The sequence below is a fragment of the Suncus etruscus genome, chromosome 9, assembly GCF_024139225.1.
Source record: "Suncus etruscus isolate mSunEtr1 chromosome 9, mSunEtr1.pri.cur, whole genome shotgun sequence".
Classification (NCBI taxonomy): Eukaryota; Metazoa; Chordata; class Mammalia; order Eulipotyphla; family Soricidae; genus Suncus; species Suncus etruscus.
Genome location: NC_064856.1, coordinates 106,916,235 through 106,936,441, shown reverse-complemented (window position 1 = coordinate 106,936,441; position 20,207 = coordinate 106,916,235). Strand labels below are relative to the sequence as shown.

At 50.3% G+C, this 20,207-nt stretch overlaps 2 protein-coding genes across 2 annotated transcripts; one reads left to right on the top strand and one right to left on the bottom strand.

Annotated features, from left to right (window-relative positions):
* Positions 1-1,695: 1,695 nt before the first annotated feature.
* Positions 1,696-13,078, top strand: HNRNPUL2 (heterogeneous nuclear ribonucleoprotein U like 2). The gene is made up of 14 exons (XM_049779605.1): positions 1,696-2,375; positions 4,759-4,894; positions 5,198-5,274; positions 5,590-5,729; positions 6,481-6,571; positions 6,668-6,780; positions 6,967-7,230; positions 7,403-7,525; positions 7,926-8,054; positions 8,572-8,740; positions 11,223-11,423; positions 12,375-12,445; positions 12,682-12,789; positions 12,892-13,078. The coding sequence occupies exons 1-14, from the start codon at positions 1,739-1,741 to the stop codon at positions 12,970-12,972; spliced, it is 2,340 nt and encodes a 779-aa protein (XP_049635562.1). The 5' UTR covers positions 1,696-1,738; the 3' UTR covers positions 12,973-13,078.
* A 5,712-nt stretch (positions 13,079-18,790) lies between these two features.
* Positions 18,791-20,188, bottom strand: GNG3 (G protein subunit gamma 3). Its single transcript, XM_049779972.1, has 3 exons — positions 19,951-20,188; positions 19,469-19,580; positions 18,791-19,263 (listed from the first exon to the last, which is right to left on the bottom strand). Exons 2-3 carry the CDS (start codon positions 19,565-19,567, stop codon positions 19,135-19,137), a joined length of 228 nt encoding a protein of 75 aa, XP_049635929.1. The 5' UTR covers positions 19,568-19,580; positions 19,951-20,188; the 3' UTR covers positions 18,791-19,134.
* Positions 20,189-20,207: the final 19 nt, after the last annotated feature.

Sequence of the window (20,207 nt, the reverse complement as noted above, 5' to 3'; positions counted from 1 at the left end):
AAACGCTTAACCCGGAAGTGAAAGAGCAGCCGGCTTGGCTTCTCACCTAGCATACATTTCCTCCGATTCCACAAGCCGTTTCGTGATGTCTGTCTGGGTCAAGAGTGAACCCCTGAGCGTTACCGGGTGTGGCCCAAAAACCAAAAAAAAAAAAAAAAGAGTGAATAGGGTCCGTGAGCTTGAAAGACGAAGTCGAGGAGACCACAGAGCTCGTCAAAAAGTCTCCCCCCAACTCGCGTTGCTCGTCCTCGCCCTTGGGTCCAAACCCGGAAGTGTCTCCTGGGACTTGTTTCCGGGCGGCCGGCCGAGTCCAGAGGGGCCCAACCTCATCTTCTGACAGTTGGGAGGGCGGGGTTTGTCTACACGATCGCGCGCTTGGCGCCACGCCGTCCAATCAGAGGAGGCCCTGGAAAAGTAACCCCGCCTCTCCCAGCGCTCAGCGGACCAACCCGGAAGAAGAAATAAAAACCCGGGCAGTTTGGCCAATAGGAAAATCGCGAACGATCTCGAACAGCCAATCAGGATCGCCGCTGACGATTCAAGTAGACCAATGGGAGGAAAGAGAGGCGAGGTCGGGGTGTCTGTTGCTGGGCAGAAATAGTGAAGAGGGCCAAAACTCTTGTCTTTCTTTTGAAGTCTTTTGATTGACTTCACAGAAAAACGATGATCTTTCGTATCGCATCAGCTCCTGTAAGACTGACTTTTTTTTTTTTTTTTTGGTTTTTGGGCCACACCCGGCATTGCTCAGGGGTTACTCCTGGCTGTCTGCTCAGAAATAGCTCCTGGCAGGCACGGGAGACCATATGGGACACCGGGATTCGAACCAACCATCTTTGGTCCTGGCTTGCAAGGCAAACGCCGCTGTTCTATCTCTCCGGGCCCTAAGACTGACTTTTTAAAATAAATTCCTCTAGATAAAAAATAATAAAAATAAAATAAAATAAAAAATAAATAAATAAAAACTAAAAGAAATAAAAGTATAAAAACTCCTCTAGGAGCTACAGAACCTCCAGACGGTAGAGGAGCGACCAGCAAACCAATAAAAAATAATTCAAACCCGGAAATCAAGCCGGGCCTATAGGGTGGTGACCCCCAGGGAGGGGCGGGGCGGGGCGGAGCGGCAGTGCCGGGAGTCTGCGCAGTAGAGCCGGATAAAAAAATTTTTTTTTTTTTTTGAAAAGCCGGGCGCGCGCTCGTTTCGGGCAGCTTACGAGGCGCTTGAATGGAAGCCAAAGCTAGGCCTAGGCCCAATGCGGCTGTGTAGTCCACCCTCGGGCGGCGATTGGCTGAGAGGCCGCGAGGGGGCGGGACTTAGAGCGGAAGGAAGTCCAGTCGGTCAGAGTGTCGCTGTAGGCGCGCACCCGCCCGTGCTGCACTGCACGCCTGTGGGCGAAGCGAAGAGCCGGGGCGAGAGCGACAGCGGCGCGTCTGTCTGTCTGTCTGTCTGTCTATCTATCAGGGTGGGGGCGGAGACCCCGTGGGCCTTCCGCGAGGGGAGGGAGGGAGGAAGGGGCGGGGGCAAGAAAGAGCAACAACTAGCACGTCGCAGCCAGCCTGCGTGCGTGCGTGAGGACGTAAGGACGTGCGTGTGCGTGTGCGTGTGCGCGTGCGCGAGCAGCGGAGGCGGGCGGCGCCTGCGCCTGCGCCTGCGCCTGCGCAGTAGAGCCGGGCCGACGGTTCGCGAGGGAGGAGGCGGCGGCGGGAGGCGGCGGCAGCGGCGGCGGCAGCAGCAGCAGCGATGGAGGTGAAGCGTCTGAAAGTGACCGAGCTGCGTTCGGAGCTGCAGCGGCGCGGCCTGGACTCGCGCGGCCTCAAGATGGACCTGGCGCAGCGGCTGCAGGAGGCGCTGGACGCCGAGATGCTGGAGGACGAGGCGGGCGGCGGCGGGGCCGGGGCCGGGCCCGGCGGGGCCTGCAAGGCGGAGCCCAGGCCTGTGGCCGCGTCGGGCGGCGGCGGCGGCGGCCCGGGCGGGGACGAGGAGATGGAGGACGAGGACGACGACGAGGAGGACGACGAGGACGAGGAGGCGCTGCTGGAGGACGAGGACGACGAGCTGCCGGCGCCTGCACCCCAGGCTCATGCCCAGGCTCCGGGCCTGGCTGCGCAGCCGCCGCCGCCCGAGCCCCCGGAGGCGGCTGCAGCTGCAGCCCTGGAGCGAGCCCAGGCCCAGCCCGAGGCCCTCGGGCAGCCCGTGCACGCGGAGGAAGACGACGAGGAGGAGCAGGAGCAGGCCTGCAAGGCCCCCGAGGCAGGTGGCGTCAACGGCGGCGAGGAGCAGGGCGCCGGCAAAGGGGAAGACGACGAGCCCGAGGAGCGCAGCGGGGACGAGACGGCCGGCTCCGAGGCGCCGGGGGAGAAGGCGGCGGAGGAAGCGGGTGAGCCGTGGCTTGGATCCGGATCCCCCCCTCCCATATGCAGCTTTGCAAGCTTGCAACCTGGCGCGCGGGGCCCCTAGCCCGCGCCGCCTCCACTTCGGCATGCAAAAAAAATGCAAGGTTGCTCCCCGATCCGGATCGGATCTAGTCCCCAACGTCGCTTTTGCAATCTTGCAGCCTGACGCGCGGGGGGTTCCCCCGAGCCCGCGCCTTCTCCTCTTGGGCTTGCAAAAGTGCAAGGTGGATCCGGATCCAGGCCCCCCACCCCCAATGCAGCTTTGCAATTTTGCAGTCTTGCATGCGATGCGGGGCCCCGAGCCCGCGCCTCTTTCTCCTCCTCCGCTTGGGTTTGCCAGAATGCAAGGTTGCGCCCCGAGCCCGCGCCTCCATTTGGGCCTGCAAGATCCCGCGCGCCCTTTTTTTTGTTTTTTTTTTTTTGGCTCTTCCCAGGGCCCGGGGTTTGTTTGACGTTTTCCCTTCTCGGACCCCGGCCGGGTGTTCATGGGCTGAGTGATGGGGCTCTTTGGCGATCGAGGCCCGAGGCGAGCTGGTTTGCCACACACCTGCCCGCACACTACCTGTAAGAGCGGCTTCCCGCCGTCGTGGCCGCCCCCCCTACCCCAACTCACGCACCCCCTCTTGCAAAAAATAAAAACAAAGTAGGGACCGATCCAGGCCATCTCCCCTGGACGGCTGCAGGCTTCTGGCTAGGCCTTTGGGCTTCTCCCAGCCTGTTGTTTCGACATTGTCGCCCCGAAAACGTTAGTTACCAATGGGGTTCGCTGGCGCCTGGGCCGCCCCCGAGGAATCGGGGAAATCTAACCTAACCTGGCCGCCGGGCAGCCGCGGATGGCATGGCTGAGTGTCGGGTTTAATGGTTAACTAGCTAGCCGAGGGAAAGTCTCCGTCTCGTCTCAGGCGGCCCCAAATAAGTTAGTGGCCCTCCTAGCCAAAGGCTTTTGTTCTGTTTCTTTTAGTCCCCCGGCGTGGGTTTGGTTTTGTTTTGTTTTTAGTCCGTTTCCAGCTGTCCTCTGTGTTTGGCGAGGTGGGCGGATTATTATGTTGGTTTGCTGGACCCTGAGGTCGCCCTTGTGCCTTTGGGGCTCTGGGCTTCTCGAGGTTGTTGAGGGGTCCCCTTGGGTAATAACCTTGTGAGTGAGAATGTGTGTAGTCTGTTGGTCGGACGGGAGTTGTGACCTTTCTCTCTTCCTTCCTTTGAAGCGAGTCAGTGACTCGGTCGGTCTGTCATACATAGTCCGAGGGGCCTGGGGCCAGGTCTTCCTATGAAATGGGTGGCCTCGGTTCTTTTTAAGGCTGCTGCTTCGTGTGGCATAGACGGAACCCAATTCTAGGACGGTCACATGCAATCTGCAGATTGTTTGTCCTATGTTCTAGAACAAGAATGCCCATTACATAACCTTTGACTTCATGTGTTATTCCCAAAGAGCAGATGAAGGAAGTCTGAAGGATAAAACATTGCCTTGGAGAAATGACTTGTTAAAAAAATAATCTCGCTTGAGTGTCGCAAACTTCAGAAGCCTAAGGAAGCATTTCAGAATTATTGTTGCCCCCCCCCCCTTGTAAAGAACGCTGCTAAATATATGACAACACCTCTCTGCCCCATATGACAACACCTCTCTGCCCCAAATTGTGTGCAGGAAAGATGCAGTAGTATTTATGGATGTCTTGTGACTGAATAGTTTTTGCTCTCACAACTTTGGGTCAAACAAAACCCATGAGAAGGCAGTTCTGTATCACGCACAGTTAACTCTTTGCTCTGTAAAGAAAGCATGGATGGCTGTTTTTTTTGTGTTTTTTTTTTTTTTTTTTTTTTTCCGCAAGCAAGACACACTTTTCTTTTTATTTGAGACCTCTCTATGGTCAAGTTGTGCAACAGTGCCAGTGTTGGGTCTAGTACGGGTCCCAATCTAACAAGAAACAAAGTTAAATTAGCCTTTGAAGTTTTCATTTAAAAGGTCCAGCAGGGTTTTCTGTATGACCTGTTGGTGGGGGAAAAATGCTTGATCTGATTTTAAACAAGTTACATTCTGAATACACGAGTTGTCCAGTCTCTACCTCTTTTTGACTTTTAGCCTGTAATGTTCTTTATAACTATAACTCCTTAAATAGTATGAAATAGTAGACAATAACTATATAACATTATAATAACTCATTGTAATAACTCCTGCTCCTAAATAAAATTCCCAGTGCTAGGAGATAGATGATCTTTGGGAACACAATTGGACTGTGGCCGCTGTAGGGGAGAACCTGACTGTATTCTGCATCCTCCACTACTCAGGTCGACCCTTTAGTTCTACTGGTTCTGAGGTTATTCAATACGCCAATATGAAGACTGCTGATTTTCTTTCCCTCCTTTTTGTAGGAGATGACCAAGATAGTGAAAAGTCAAAACCAGCAGGCTCAGATGGTGAGCGGCGGGGGGTAAAGAGACAGCGGGATGAGAAGGATGAACATGGCCGAGCTTACTATGAATTCCGAGAGGAGGCTTACCACAGCCGGTGAGGGACCACAGACCCTTTCCTCGAAAGCCGTGTCTGCTCTGTTGGGGATACCTGGTGTTGATTGGAGAGAGGGGTGGATGAACCATGGAATTAGGTTTTTATAGGTGTTAAGTTTCAGATGGAATCTCTCCTGTTGTCCTTTCCTGTTCTTGAAAGAAGCTGTCTTCTGGAATTTTATATACTCTGATAGCAGTTTAAAAAAGGGATAATATATGCAGCAGTTACCCCTCAAAGCAGAGAACTTTTCGGTAACATGATCATTTGCCTTTCTTTGCCTCTTCTCCTCCCCCATACATGTAGCTCAAAGTCTCCACCTCCCCCTGAAGAAGAAGCAAAAGATGAAGAGGAAGATCAAACGCTTGTGAACCTGGACACATGTACGTAGAAGGCAGACCTCTCGGGGTCTTGAACCAGTTAAAAGTGGTTTTGTAGTTTTAACTTTATAGATATATATATCTATATATATATAGATGGGTTACATATATATATCTATATATATTATAGGTATCTATATATATAGATATATGTATTTTTATTCAAGTTGGAGTTTTAACTTTCAAGGCCTGTAGCTTTGAAGAGATTTAACACATGGGAGCTTTTTCTATCTATTGTTGATCACCATTCCTGGGTATATTTGGTAGCATTCAAGTGATGAACATTGGAGTAAACTGACTTTTTTTTTTTAAAAACAGATACCTCGGATCTCCATTTCCAAGTGAGCAAAGACCGTTATGGAGGGCAGCCACTTTTCTCAGAGAAATTTCCCACTCTTTGGTCTGGGGCAAGGAGTACTTACGGAGTGACAAAGGGGAAAGTCTGCTTTGAGGCCAAGGTAAAATGAATCGATAGCTCATTATGATTATTTATTGAAATATTAAGTACTACTATGTATTGGACTCCACCCACCAGTATTTCATCCAAACTGAACAAAGGCGGGGCTGGGGTGATAGTACAGCAAGTAGGCCGTTTGCTTTGGCATACAGTCAACTTGGGTTCCATTCCCCAGCACCCCATATGGTCCCTAGGGCAGCTCCGGATATGGCCCAGAAACAAAGCAAACAGGAAAAACTGTATCTGGAGTCGCTGGAATAGTATAGTATAGTGGGATCAGCACTCAGTTTGCATTTGACCCACCCAAGTTTGATACCAGTATCCATAGGGTTCCTCAAGCCCTGGGTTTGGCCCAGAAGCAAAGGAAAAGTCACCATCTTTAACAGTAGCCATTGCTGTGGTAGGCAAAGAATTTATCTAATTGTCCATAGTTTGATTTTAATTTCAATTGGTATTCTGATGTTGAATTATCTAAAATGACATTGTCATTTTTTAGTTCTCAAAAACTGATCCTACTCGGTCAGGATATCTGAGGGTTTCTATTTCTCTCTCTCTCTTTTTTTTTTTTTTTTTTTTTTGGTGGTTTTTGGGTCATACCCGGCAGTGCTCAAGGGTTACTCCTGGCTCCATGCTCAGAAATTGCTCCTGGCAGGCACGGGGGACCATATGGGACGCCGGGATTCGAACCAATGACCTTCTGCATGAAAGGCAACATGCTATCTCTCTGGCCCCTTTATTTTTCTCTTGACTAGGTAACTCAGAATCTCCCGATGAAGGAAGGCTGCACAGAGGTTTCTCTTCTTCGAGTTGGTTGGTCTGTTGATTTTTCTCGCCCTCAGCTAGGTAAAATAATTTGTTTTTACTTTCATCGACATTTGCTATCATATTGCTTTGCTTCCTGGGCAGCTTGGTTGTTGCTAACTAATTTGATCGTTCTAGGTGAGGATGAATTCTCTTATGGTTTTGATGGACGAGGACTCAAGGCAGAGAATGGGCAGTTTGAAGAGTTTGGCCAGACTTTCGGAGAGAATGATGTCATTGGCTGCTTTGCTGTAAGTGCTTGTGAAAGTTGTGAACTAATTGTAGAATCGAGAGATGGGCACTGGGAATTCTATTTACTCTCCGTTAGCTGCTGTCCTTAGAGTGATTATGTTGGGCAGCAGATTAAGGAAGAATAATTTTTCCCAGATTTGTCAAGACTGTGAGTTCATAAATATTCTTGTCATTTCTCATTACAGAATTTTGAGACAGAAGAAGTAGAACTTTCCTTCTCCAAGAATGGAGAAGATCTTGGTGTCGCATTCCGGATCAACAAGGAATCCCTGGCAGACCGTGCCCTTCTACCCCATGTCCTCTGCAAAAATTGTGTTGTGGAGTTAAATTTTGGCCAGAAGGAGGCACCCTTCTTCCCACCCCCAGAAGAGTTTGTGTTCATCCATGCTGTGCCTGTGGAGGAGCGTGTGCGCACTGCAGTCCCTCCTAAGACCATAGAGGAGTGTGAGGTATGCCCAGCAGTGTGCAGAAACATGGTACTTCCATGTAGGAATGCTGTGGAGTTTTGCTTTTCCTTCCAGTCCCAGAGCTGGGGCAGGGAGAGATGCTGGGTTTTATCTAGTCTTGCCCCTCCCCTCTTCATGCTGGTCATGACATATTCCTGGTTCTTTTTTCTTGCAGGTAATTCTGATGGTGGGGCTTCCTGGATCGGGAAAGACCCAGTGGGCACTGAAATATGCAAAAGAAAACCCCGAGAAAAGATACAATGTCCTGGGAGCTGAGACTGTGCTCAATCAGATGCGGGTGAGTAGCTGGGCTGGACTATTCTGTTCCAGGCCTTCCTTCTGGGGATGCCAAGAGACTCTGAATTTCCCCAGTTAAGTGAGTCTTTCAGGTACCTAAGAATAAAGAGTCTCACCAGTAGAAATGAGTTCTCATTTCTGTTTATGGTAGAGGTTGGTTGGGTTTTCTTTATTTATTTTGTATGCTGTATAAAGTTTTGAGAGTAGATAAAATCTGATATAAATTCAGATCAGAACTGGCAATGGCTTCTGCAGAAATGGACAGTATTCATTGCACTTAGGAATAGGATTAAACTGATGTTGCTTTGGAGGTATTTAAAAACATAGTTATAGACGACTCTTGGGTTTGAGCTTTTTGCATGATTTCTTATGTATTTTTTTTTCCTTTTCACTTTCAACAGATGAAGGGCCTCGAGGAGCCAGAGATGGATCCCAAAAGCCGAGACCTTTTAGTTCAGCAAGCTTCCCAGTGCCTTAGTAAGCTGGTCCAGATTGCTTCCCGGACAAAGAGGAACTTCATTCTTGATCAGGTATTGAGACGTTTTAAAGAAACCAAAGTTTACAAAAGGTTTGGAGACGAAACAAATGGCATCTCTTAGTCCAGTAACATTACAGAGAATCAAAGTGTGTGTGTTGTAGAGATTGATTTAATAAAAGAAGAATCAGGTTGCACTGGTGATTACTCAAGTGGTTGTAATGTGTTTGAACACAGCTTTGATTGGAGTTCTTACCAGGTGTTTTTTTGGATGTAGACCATAAAACACATTATAGAGGCCACAGAAGGAGGATTGGCGCTACTTTGGTTTCCTAACTCCACCACTTGCTAGACTTGTGATTTTGAACAAATCCTAACTCTGAGTGTCAATTTTCCTGATAGAGCAAAGCAGGATATGTAGTTGGTTGAATTTGAAGAATGAAGGACATTCTTGTACATGTAGACTCTAATCTGGTCCCTCACTTGGGAAAGATGCTCAATACATATGTTTTGGTTGGATTTGGTGATTTCTTTTTTTTTTCCCCTCCAACATTTGTTCATTCTGTTTCCAGTGTAATGTGTACAACTCTGGGCAGCGGCGGAAGCTGTTGCTGTTCAAAACTTTCACACGGAAGGTGGTGGTGGTTGTTCCTAATGAGGAAGATTGGAAGAAGAGGCTGGAATTACGGAAGGAAGTGGAGGGAGATGATGTGCCTGAGTCGATAATGCTGGAGATGAAAGGTGGGCTCAAATTACACCGACTGGGGGGGGCCTGTCTTTGGTTAGTGCACAACATGTTGGTAGTGAGGTGATTCTCCACATCTAAATCTGCAAAGTAAGTTAAGGGCTTGAGCTACTGTCGATAAGTTTTGGACTAGAGGCCTGATCAATAGTTCAGTGGGTAGGGCTTACTTTTTGGGGCAGGATCACACCCAGCAGTGTTCAGAACCAAGTGCTCAGTAGTGCGCTCCTATTGGATGCTGGGGAGATCTATTCCAGGTCAGTAAATGGGGAGGAAGAGTGATTGCATAAAATAATGAAAACTCAAAGGGGAGCCATCAATAAGCAGTCACTGATTTGTTTAGTACATACTTTTCAGGATGTCTTCATTGCTTATCCGTGTTTATAAAGTTTCCTCTTTGTCTAGGACTGCTTTAGACACAAATAACAAACAATTCATTGAATTTATATTCTAGCAGGAAGTGATATGGTCAAATTAAAACATGGCAATTGTAGTAAATACTCAACAGTATATCTTGATTTTGTTGTTCTTTGGGGACCACACTTTGCAATGCTCAGGGGTTGTTCACTCCTGGAGAGGAGCTTAGGACCATATGGGATGTCAGATATTGAACCTGAATTGACACATGCATGGCAAGGACCTTACCACTGTACTATCTCTTGAGCCCCAATTTGTCTTAAATTCAAATAGCACTTTAATTGGTTAATTTGCTAGTTGGTTATTGGACATGTGTCTGAAATCCTCCTGTAATTAATACAGTGCCTTATGTCTGAAGGTGAACTTAACGGTCTCGTTGACCTCTATCCTGCCTTACTCTTCAGAGTACAATTTATCCTCTTGCTTTTCTCTGCTCCTGGCAACCCACCTGCCCTGTTAGCTCTTGGTTGTTTGTTTATTTTATTTTTATGAAGCTTATACCCAGTGGTGCTCAATGCTTATTTCTGGCTCTGCACTCAGTGGCTACACCTTGCCATATGGGGTTCCAAGGATCAAACCCAGACCACCTGCATGCAAGACAAGCACTACCTGCTGTGCTGTTGCTCCGGTCCCTGGTCATACATCTAGAAGTTGGATTGTTCAAGCATTGTCAGAATGATCTATGTTAGTCCCCAGTTGATAATTCAGTGGCTTGCAGGAATTTAGCAGTTTTATAAAAATGAGGGAGTTTTATAAAAAATGTTCGAAGGACCGCGGTTCAATTTCCCAGCGTCCCATATGGTCCCCCCAAGCCAGGGGCAATTTCTGAGCGCTTAGCCAGGAGTAACCCCTGAGCATCAGTGTGGCCCAAAAATACCAAAAAAAAAAATTATAAAAACAGTTATATAGGGGCCGGAGAGATAGCATGGAGGTAAGGCGTTGCCTTTCATGCAGGAAGTCATCGGTTCGAATCCCGGTGCCCCATATGGTCCCCCGTGCCTGCCAGTAGCAATTTCTGAGCCTGGAGCCAGGAATAACCCCTGAGCACTGCCGGGTGTGACCCAAAAACCAAATAAAAAAAAAACAAAAACAAAAAAGTTATATAAAAATTGAGGAGAGAAGAAGGGTAGGGTGTACTTTATTTGGGGAGGAGGTTACTCCTGGTCCTGCACTTAGAAATTATTCCTGGCAGTGATGGGTGATGGGGGACCACATGTGGGATTGAGCCTGGGTCCACTTTGTGCAAAGCAAATGCTTTACCTGCTGGGCTTTTGCTCCGGCCCCATAGAAGGGTGAGCTTTTTTTTGACGGGGGTGGAGGTGGGGCACACCCGTTTGATGCTGAGGGGTTACTCCTGGCTAAGCACTCAGAAATCACCCCTGGCTTGGGGGGACCATATGGGATGCCCGGGCATCAAACCGCGGTCCTTCCTTGGCTAGCACTTGCAAAGCAGACACCTTACCTCGAGTGCCAACTCTCTGGCCCCAAGGGTGAGCTTTTTGACTTGTGTGTATGAGGCCTTGGATTCACTCCCCAGCCAGCACTATACACACACAAGCAAAAAAAAAAAAAAAAGCACCTGGGAATTATCTGGACTCCTAAGAATCTGGAGAGCTTCCAAACTGCTTGGAGCTCAGCTGCTGACGTGTAAGTCTAGGGGTAGCACGGCGCTTCCCTTGGGGCAGGCAGCACTAGGCCCATCTGTGGAGGACAATGTGTTTTTTTGGCTTGGGTCACTTTCTCAGTGCCTTTGTAAGTGTGGTTCTAGATGTAGAATTGAAGCAACCCCAAACTTTCTCAGTTACTTTTGGCCTCTGACTATCTGCGTGTCTGTTCTGATGAGAAACTGAACCTAGTTCTCCCTCATTTATTATGGATCACTTGAGAGCTCGGAAACCCCCAGTTTGCACCTACTAGCCTTTTGCCTGGAACTATTGATGCCTGAGGAAGTGTTTTGTAGTCGAGAAAGATATAATTCTGAGTAGACGTGAAGTCAACGAGCATTTTTGAATTTTTACCCACCTGGCTACTTCTCAGTCCCACAAGCTTTTCTTACCCTTCCAGCCAACTTCTCTCTGCCTGAGAAATGCGACTACATGGATGAGGTGACATATGGGGAGCTTGAGAAGGAGGAAGCGCAGCCCATTGTCACCAAGTACAAGGAGGAGGCCAGAAAGCTCCTGCCGCCCTCTGAGAAGCGGACAAACCGCCGGAACAATCGCAACAAACGCAACCGGCAGAACCGAAGCCGAGGCCAAAGCTATGGTGAGTGCTGGGGCCTGACTGTCCCCCAAGTCAGTCTTTTCTTTGTGCTCTGTAGGGCCGGATCCACATGGAAACCAAGTCACATCATTTCAAAATCAGGCACTGCTTCGCTGGAGCTGCTGTCTCCTGTGTGTATTTGTACCGCTGGTGTGTTTGTCTTGCAGCGAAATAGCCATTTCCTTGAAAACCGGCACTTGAGCCTTGACTTCGTTTTCCATTTTATACACTTCCCCCACTGTACTGTTGCAGTCTCTTTGAATGCTTCTTGAGGGGGGAAATCAAGATTTTTCCCTACTTTGCTGCTACAATTTTTTCTATTGAATCAATGCAGATAAGTAAACTAGAAACAAATGCCGCCTTCAGTGATCTGAAGGGATCTAAAGTAAGTTGGCCAGTTAATGAAGTTAGTCTCCTGCCTGAAAGCTAGTTTGCCAGTTACCTCCATGTGCATCTCTTGCCTTTCCAAGTATGTGTATGTATGTGGACATGTCTAAGTATGAAAGCCTTTGCATTCTTTGTGCCAGGCTCTGGGAGTGCCAACAGTTCCCGGCCGGGGTGCCTTCTGAAGTAGCTTCAAATCATCTGTCAAATAAAGGTCTGGGTTCTAGGATAACAGCTTTCCAAAGAACTGAAGAGCTGGATTCCTCTCTGCACGGCAGTTTTGAACTCTGCTGTGTTTCCTTATGCAGTTTTGAAATGTCCTGCAGGAATTGGGTTATTTCCAAACAAAGTGGCTTGGTTTTCCTGTGTTTCTGTTCCTCTACCCTCCCAAATCACCCACCCACCCACCCACCCACCCAGGCTGCCTGGTATATTAACAGTGTGAGCCTGTGAGAAGCAGGCCCCCTGTTTCCCCCCAGAACTGCCTCTGGCTCCAACTTTTTGGGTGCACTCAGACACAGAGCCGGGACCCTGGCCAGCTCTCTGAGTGCCTCTCCCTTTCTCTTCCAGTGGGCGGGCAGCGCCGAGGCTACGACCGGGCCTACGGGCAGCAGTACTGGGGGCAGTCTGCAAACAGAGGGGTGAGTGCAGCTCTCCCGCTCAGGCCTCCACGGCCGCTCCTTCCACCTGCTGGCGGGAGCTGAGCGGTTCAGGCTGTTCCTGGGCTTAGGGTTTTGCCCCTGGAATGTGTCCCGGTGGAAGAATTGCCCGTTTCTCTCCCCTTCCAGTTAAGTTGTGTCTCTAAGAGGGGGTGGAGATAGCAGATAGAGATGCCGACCGCCCAGCACCTTCACCGCTTCCCTCCCTCCTTTCTCAGGGCTATCGTAATTTCTATGACCGATACCGGGGAGACTACGAACGGTTCTACAGCCGCGACTACGAGTACAACAGATACAGAGACTATTACAGACAGTACAATCGGGATGTAAGTGTCTTCTGGGGCCAGGGGCAGGGCCAGAGTGGGGATCCCACTTCTCTGTCCGTGGAAGCTCTGGCTCCAAGTGATGGGGTTTCCCCTCTCTTCTAGTGGCAGAATTACTACTACCACCACCCCCAGGACAGAGACCGATACTACCGGAACTACTACGGTTACCAAGGGTATCGGTGAAGCCCCTGCCATTGTCGCCTGTCAGCCATGAAGCTGAATCTCTGGGGGTGCCAGGCACCCCCCAAAACACAACCAAGGAAAACAGGGGCTGTCGGGGTGGGGCTGAGCTGCCGGGGAGGGTTGGTGGGGGGGAGGGTGCGCAAGCGGGTGGGGGAGGGGGGAGGTGGAAACCAACGACAAAACTGTACATTTTTTTTAAAGTTTGTTGAAAAGAATATTGTCTTATTCTATAAAACATTTCAAACCTAGTTAGATATTTGTAATCAAAACAAAACAAAAAAACCCATTTGCGCAGAAAGCAGCACTTAGGGCTGTCTGTCCCATCCCCTGCAGTGGAACAGGAACAGAGCGGATAATGTCACCCTGCTGGCATTCTGAGCAGCTGGATTGGCAGCCGTGAGCAGGGAGAGTGAGGAGGTGGCACGAGAAGAGGGCAGGTCGCTCCAGGGCAGGACAGAGGGCGAGCTTGTGACTCGGGGTAGTGACAATAAAATGATTGGCTCTTAGCAATCACTTGCACCAACTAACCGTTTGTATATTTCTTTACCGACCTTTCCCTCTCGGGATAGCTGGTCTGGTGGGCTGGGAGGCCAAAGTGTCCCTGTCTCTGCTTTCCTGTGCTGTGCCTTCGTGCTGGTAGGCCGAGGCATGGAGCCTGCAAATTGGGTGGTTCTAGTATATAGGATTCCCGGGCCCAGGAGGCAGTGGGGGGCTGCTTACAGAGCAGACTTGCTTATGTCCACAGGATCTGGGGGGGTGGCACGTAGGACTGGAGATCGAGATTTGACCGTCTCCCTCTTCCTGTCTGGCATCACCTGTTGAGAATATCTGGCCTCCTAGGAACGATTCTCAGGGTTTCAGCTCACACAGAACCGAAGCAGGACTCTTGAGTCCGGCAGAGTTTGTATATAGGGGACTGCCCAGGTGCTGAGAACAGCAACTATTTTATACCTACAGAGGGCCCATGCCTTGCTGGTTCTTTTGATATACAGAGAGTGACTTGGAATGGGGTGGGGGGGTGGGGGGAAGAAGGCAGCTCAGTGGGGCTGCTGAAAAGTGGGGAACGCGTGAGTGGGGGGGGTGTATGGGATATGCGTGTGTGCAGAGGGAGCACCTCTTCCCGATCATTGAGACAGGATTGCCCCTGGGGTGCTTTCCCTGTGTGTCCCCAGAGAAGCCTCTGACCCAAGAGACTTCCTGTTGGGATTTTTGTTTGTTTGTTTGTAATTTTACCACCGACACCTAGTTTTTGCCAAGCAATTCTCCCTTGGCTGGCCAGAGACTGAGTGAGATACAGGAGTGCTTGTTCAATCCACGGCTTCAGTTGGGGTTCCTATTCTCACTCCACGTTGTATTGGCTCTGAGCTTACTCTACAAACAACGCATCCCAATGCCAGCACTTCCTCACAGGGAAACCCGGGCCATGCTGGAAAACGCTTCCCTCCATTCCCTTAACCCGGACAGTGTCCATGTGACGTTTTGTGCCGAGATTTGCTCTTTGCTCTCGAGCCCCCATTAACTGCCGTGTTGCCCTTTTCTCTGGTGTGAAGACCCTTGGTTTTTGGCCCATTTGCCACCGTCTGTGACATACCCTTAGCTTCACACGTACCTCTGACCCCCTTCCCCCAAAGGCTGGAATGCAAGGGGCTGCTAGGAAATGAGTTGGCTTGCTTGCAGCGTCCTTCCTCTTGGCGCCTGGCACTCTGGTGTTGGCGCAGAGGAGCAGTTGTGGGTTAGGATTGCATGGACTTTGCTGGAACCCACTAATTCTTAATGCAAGGGATTTGGAGTAACTTTGCCGAGTTAGGACAAGGATGTCAAAATAGGTTCCCAAAGAACATTCCCTGTAAACCACATTATGTTACCAATGAAAACTGGGATTTGAGGCTGGGTTAGTCCTCCAGCACATATCATCTTCCCAATCTGTGGCATAGGTAGGGGGTTGGCAGGGGCCTAGCTTCAGCCACATCAGGTGCTTTTGACAGAAAGGGAGGGAGGGTTGGGGGAGGTCCTTGCTGTTAATTTTAGATAATAGAGTCCTCTTTTTCGAAAATAAAAGGCTGTTTTTCTAGGGTGGAGAGTGAAGCTGCCACGTCCTTGTTGATTTAGTCTTAAGAGATCACCGCAACAACAGTAGATGTCTGGCTTTCGTTTCTGTCTCTTTACTATGAAAATATCAATGTGTGGGGGGTGGGGAGTGTGGATCAGCCAGAGGGATTTCTAGCCTTGTTTTGCTTAGAAGACCTGTTTAGTGTTTATCAGACTTCTGTTGTAGTTGTCATAGATGGGAAAGCTTGTGAGAAAAACAAATACCACATGGAGCCTGTAAATGTTTTTGCACAACCTGTAAAAAAAAATAGCATTCTTGAAGTGGCCAGTAAAAAAGGGTTTTACCATTTTAAAAAAATGTAACTGTGTCATTGTTTACATCTGTAACTTTTCCCCTGTTCTCATGACAACATTCTGGCAAAATGTAGGCACAGTAGCTTCCAGTTTTAGAATAAATGACCATTTGGATTGAATTCACCTTATGTCCTGTGACTGCAATGACTGGGGTGGAATGCGGGATTGTGGGGATATAGGGCTCCTGGATATTCAGCATCTCTGGTGCTGCCCCAATTCCATCAACAGTGGCTGCCACTTGGCTGGCTCACTAGTCCCTTCCTGCTCACCACACCTTCACTCCCGGGGTCCTTGACTTATTGTTGCTAAGTTCGCGCCACTGCCACTGGGGTAACACATTGCACCACAGTTTAAAAATCAAGTTTTATGGGATTGGAGCACTGTGGGGAGGTTTTTTGCCTTGTATGGGGCTGATCCGAGCATCCCATATGGTGCCAAGAGCTTGGCAGGAGTAACCCCTGAGCACCACCAGGTATGGCCAAGCCCCGCCCCCAAGAAAACTCAATTGGATGCTGGAAATATAATGCAAGGTTCCATCACAGAATTGAATGAATTTATCATGAGCACAGGAGAGAATTGTCTGCTCATTCAGTAGGTATTTGATGGGTGGTTTATGTGGTTGGTTTGGTTTAGGGGGTCACACACGGTATCTTTAGGGGTCACTCTTGGCTCAGTGTTGGACCTGCTCCCAGAGATTAAATCCTGGGCTGCATGTGCTCCAACCCCCTAGGCTATCTTCCTGGTCGTGGCCTAATGGAGAATTGTAGTGAATCTGGAGGATGCAGATGAACAGGTAACTTGAGGTAACAAAAGCATTACTAGCACTTGCTTAAATGGCCCTCGTGACTTCTGATAAATGGTTTGGGGACAGGGCAGCTGGTGGCTGTTCACAGCATCCGGTGGACTGGCAAGGATACTCCCAGAGATCTAGATTCTGGTCTAGCTCCTCTCTGTCCCTGTACAGATTATAACCCAGGGACTGAGCTGGTACCCAAAAAAAATAGCCTTGATTTCAGTACAAGTGGATTCTATCCACTTGGTGGATAGAATTAGTTTTGGAGACTCTCCCAGCTGCGCTCAGATATCAAAACTAGGTGGGCAATTGCGTATTGTACTCTGAGACTCCTAGTTTTTTTAAATTTGTATTATATATTATTTTTTATATCTCAGGGCTTGCTCCTGGGAAACTGAGAGGTATTGGCAATCAAACCTGAGTCAGGCACATTCAAAGCAAGCACCTTGTCACTGTAACAGTTGTAATTCAGGCCAAGTATCTAATGTCTAAACTCCCCTACCTTCCCTGATGAGGACTGAATTTCTTTTACCCCTATTGATATGAGAATAGAAATTGTGGGGCTGGGATGTACTGAGAGTAGAGCACTTACTTGCCTTGGACACAAGACCTGAGTTCTATTCCTGGCACCCCATGTGGTTTCCCAAGCACAGCCAGGGGTGACCCCAAAGTAGATTGGGTGCAGGGCTGGAAAGAGCTCAATGGACAGGCTGAGCGTGTGGTTCTGGACCTCAGTTTCTATCCCAGCACCACGTGGTTCCCCCAAGCACTGCTGGGTGTGGAAAATAAGGAGAGTTTGGAAAAATTGAGAAGTTACGGGGCTGGGCGGTGGCGCAAGAAGTAAGGTGCCTGCCTTGCCTGCGCTAGCCTTGGACGGACCGCGGTTCGATCCCCCGGCGTCCCATATGGTCCCCCAAGCCAGGAGCAACTTCTGAGCACATAGCCAGGAGTAACCCCTGAGCGTTACCGGGTGTGGCCCAAAAACCAAAAAAAAAAAAAAAAAATGAGAAGTTACATATGTACGACCCTAGTTTTGATTCCTGCCCCCTCCCCAACAAAATAAAAAAAGCCAACACATCTTCCAGCAGAAAGGAATGTGCAGGCTACTAAAAGAGATGGGGCATGCTTTTGTTTCAGCAGGGCAACCAGAACAAGAACTAGTTTCTAGAACTGAGGGCCCCTCAGGCCTTCAATGGCTAGAAAACCACTCCAAGTATCCCGATTATACCCCGTGGGGAACCCAGCCCAGCTGGGCAGGCAATTCATAATTCCTTGAATTTCCTCTTTCATGCACCCCTTCCTGTGTGAGGATGGGGCAAATTGGAGCTCTATGTATGTCATACATATTCCTAATACATGTCACCCTTGTTCTGAGGCCTCTGAAATCTAGGTTGTCAACTAGCTGCCCTCCACATAGCAGCGCCCTTGCATTTGACTGTGTGAAGTGCAGTCATTCTGGGACTTGGGTCCTGGTCCATTTTGTTAATCTTCTTCCAAAGAACGAATAGTGGGCCAGAGCGGGTAGAACTTTTGCCTTACACATGCCGACCCAAGTTCCATCTGCCTCCCATATGGTCCCCTGAGCGCAGAGCCAGAAGTAACTCAGGTGCCTCACCGTGAGCACCACCGGGTGTGACCCAAAAACAAAACGAATAGTAACGAAAGCTGCCGGGTGTGTAACCCCTTACTCCCCTAAAAAAGTAACTCAGGCTTAGCTTTAGAAAGCGCCCATTTGATTCTGGGCCTAAGCAAGATGTAGGGTTGGACTGGCATGGCATTGCAGCCCCAGACAGGATGCACCACATCTGGGTGGGAAACAGGGCGTGGGATGCAACCATCTGGGGCGTCTGCAATGGCTGCACCCCGAAACATTCATGCAGAACACTTGGCCCCACACACCTGAGATTCCCACCCAGACCCACCCACGCAAAGTCAGCGCTGGAGGCCCGCCTGGGCCTGTGGGCGCGGGCACGGGAGGGCCGGACTTGGCTGGAAGCCCGAGTCAGCGGCCAAAGCAGAGGCAGCCATTTTGAGAGCGAGAGAGAGAGAACAGACGATCCCAGCAAGGACCGTTGCAGACAATTCCGGACTCCAACGCCGCCATTTTAGGACTTGGACTCACTGGCTGCAAGAAAGGGGGGGGGGGGGAGCTCCGTACGGCAGAGCGCGCGGGGACGGGGGCTGCCATCTTGGAACGGACCCGCCCATGGGCGCGGCCATCTTAGAGGGAAGGGGAAAACCGGCCCCTGGGCCGGGCCGGGCCAGAGCCAGGCGAGCAAGCTCAAGCTCCTCCCCTGCGATGCTGAGATCTGTCAGCGCAGCGGTCCCAAATCCACCGTTCGGTTTGTTCGCTGGTTTCCCCTGCCTTTCATCTCCACTTGCCTCCTTTCACTGCCCATGGGTGCACACGTGTGCATGTGTGTGTTTGCATATGTTTGTGTGTGTGCAAGTGTGTACGCGTGCGCTTCCAGCGGCCTTTGTCTCTTTGTCATTTAATTCCTGCATTGGAGACGCACCCTCAGCCACCCCGCCTGGTCCCCAAACCTGCCAGCCACACCCAGCCCCCCAAATTTCCTCACACAGCATCCATTGCCACCACCCCCCAAATGCTTAACACGGGAGTGAACCTCAGAGACTGATGGATGACTTTATTCAAATGGCTTGGCTTAGCCTGGCCTGGCCTGTTGGCAACCCCAGCCCGGCCTGGCCCAGCCCATTCATCCCTCTCCCCCCGGGTCAGAGCGGGTCATGGAGGGATGTGGGAGGGACGCTGGCAGAATCCGATGACTCTTCCATGAGGGAGGCCAAAGGCAGCGCCCCGAGTTCGAGGCCCGGCTAGGGATCCAGGCTGGGGGCTTGTGCTTGCGACCATCTATCTCCCAGGGGTGGGCAAGGGGCTGGGGACTGGAGGCAGTTACTGACCTAAGGGAGCCCCCCCCCCCCGGAGGGAAGTTGCCAGGACAAGCTCAGAGCAGGGCACAGAAGAATTTCTTCTCCCGGAAGGGATTCTCCGAGGTGGGCACAGGGGTGATGAGGGGGTCCTCGCAGGCGTGAGCATCACAGTAAGTCATCAGGTCGGCTGCAGCCTTGGACACCTGGGGCCAAATGGGAGTTGTTAGCCAGAATTAACCCTGGAAGGATCAGGCCCCTCTAAGGCCCCTTAAAGGCCCTCTGTTCTCTTCCTTTCAACCCTTCTGAGTTGGGGGGCGGGGGTGTGTGTGTGGACAGCGCTCCTTGGCGCCCCCTTGAAGGACAGACAAAAAGCATCTCTTAGGTCTGGGTTGCAGGGTCCCCACCCACCTTTATCCGACACAAGCTGGCTTCAATCTTCAGCTGCTCCACCATCTTGCGGGCTTGGCCGATACTCATGGTACTGTTCACCGGGGTCTCCCCCTTCATCCTGGAGCAAAACCTGAGCAGAGCATGCACTGTTGACGACCCTGCCCCATTGCAGCTGAACCCCACCACCACCACCATCCTGTGCTCAGGATGGAGCCCTGCCCCCCCATCTTGTCTTCCCTCCCTTATTCCCTTCAGTGGCCTTAGATCATCTATGTTTTCTGAAACAATGCAGAGAATGAGATGAGCTAAACACTCCGATTCCTCCCTGGCCCTGGACCCCAGAATATGGCCCAACTACATAAAGCTTTGCAGCCCTTCTTTGGTGCATCACACCTTGAGCTGTCAGAGCACCTCCACCCAAACCTGCCCCAGAGGGCTGTGAGCCCCCTTTTGCCCCCTTTGCAGCCCAATGGGAGGAAAATAGCAGGCTGCCAGCTCACCTGAGGCTCCCCACGACAGCTGCCTTCCGGATCTGGTCAGTGGTTGCACCAAAACCTTTGGTCCCTGAGGCAAGGGTGCCCCACCTTGCAGGGACTTGCAGCTGAGAGATTGACAAAGCTCTAGAAACTTCTAAGTAAGAAAGACCCTGGGGACGCTCAGGGCTGGGGTCTCTCTGGGGTGGTGCCAGTTTCTGCCGCTCAAGCAGTACCCAGACGCCTGGTACCTGAAGGATGAAGGATGCTAGAAGGAAATGCTC

Excerpts from the sequence above, each read along its gene's own strand:
- HNRNPUL2 (XM_049779605.1), top strand. The coding sequence starts at position 1,739 with ATGGAGGTGAAGCGTCTGAAAGTGACCGAGCTGCGTTCGGAGCTGCAG. Across the intron at positions 6,572-6,667 it reads TTTTTCTCGCCCTCAGCTAG|GTGAGGATGAATTCTCTTAT; the intron begins GTAAAATAATTT and ends TGATCGTTCTAG. Across the intron at positions 7,526-7,925 it reads CTGTGCTCAATCAGATGCGG|ATGAAGGGCCTCGAGGAGCC; the intron begins GTGAGTAGCTGG and ends CACTTTCAACAG.
- GNG3 (XM_049779972.1), bottom strand. The coding sequence starts at position 19,567 with ATGAAGGGGGAGACCCCGGTGAACAGTACCATGAGTATCGGCCAAGCC. Across the intron at positions 19,264-19,468 it reads CCAGCTTGTGTCGGATAAAG|GTGTCCAAGGCTGCAGCCGA; the intron begins GTGGGTGGGGAC and ends ATTTGGCCCCAG.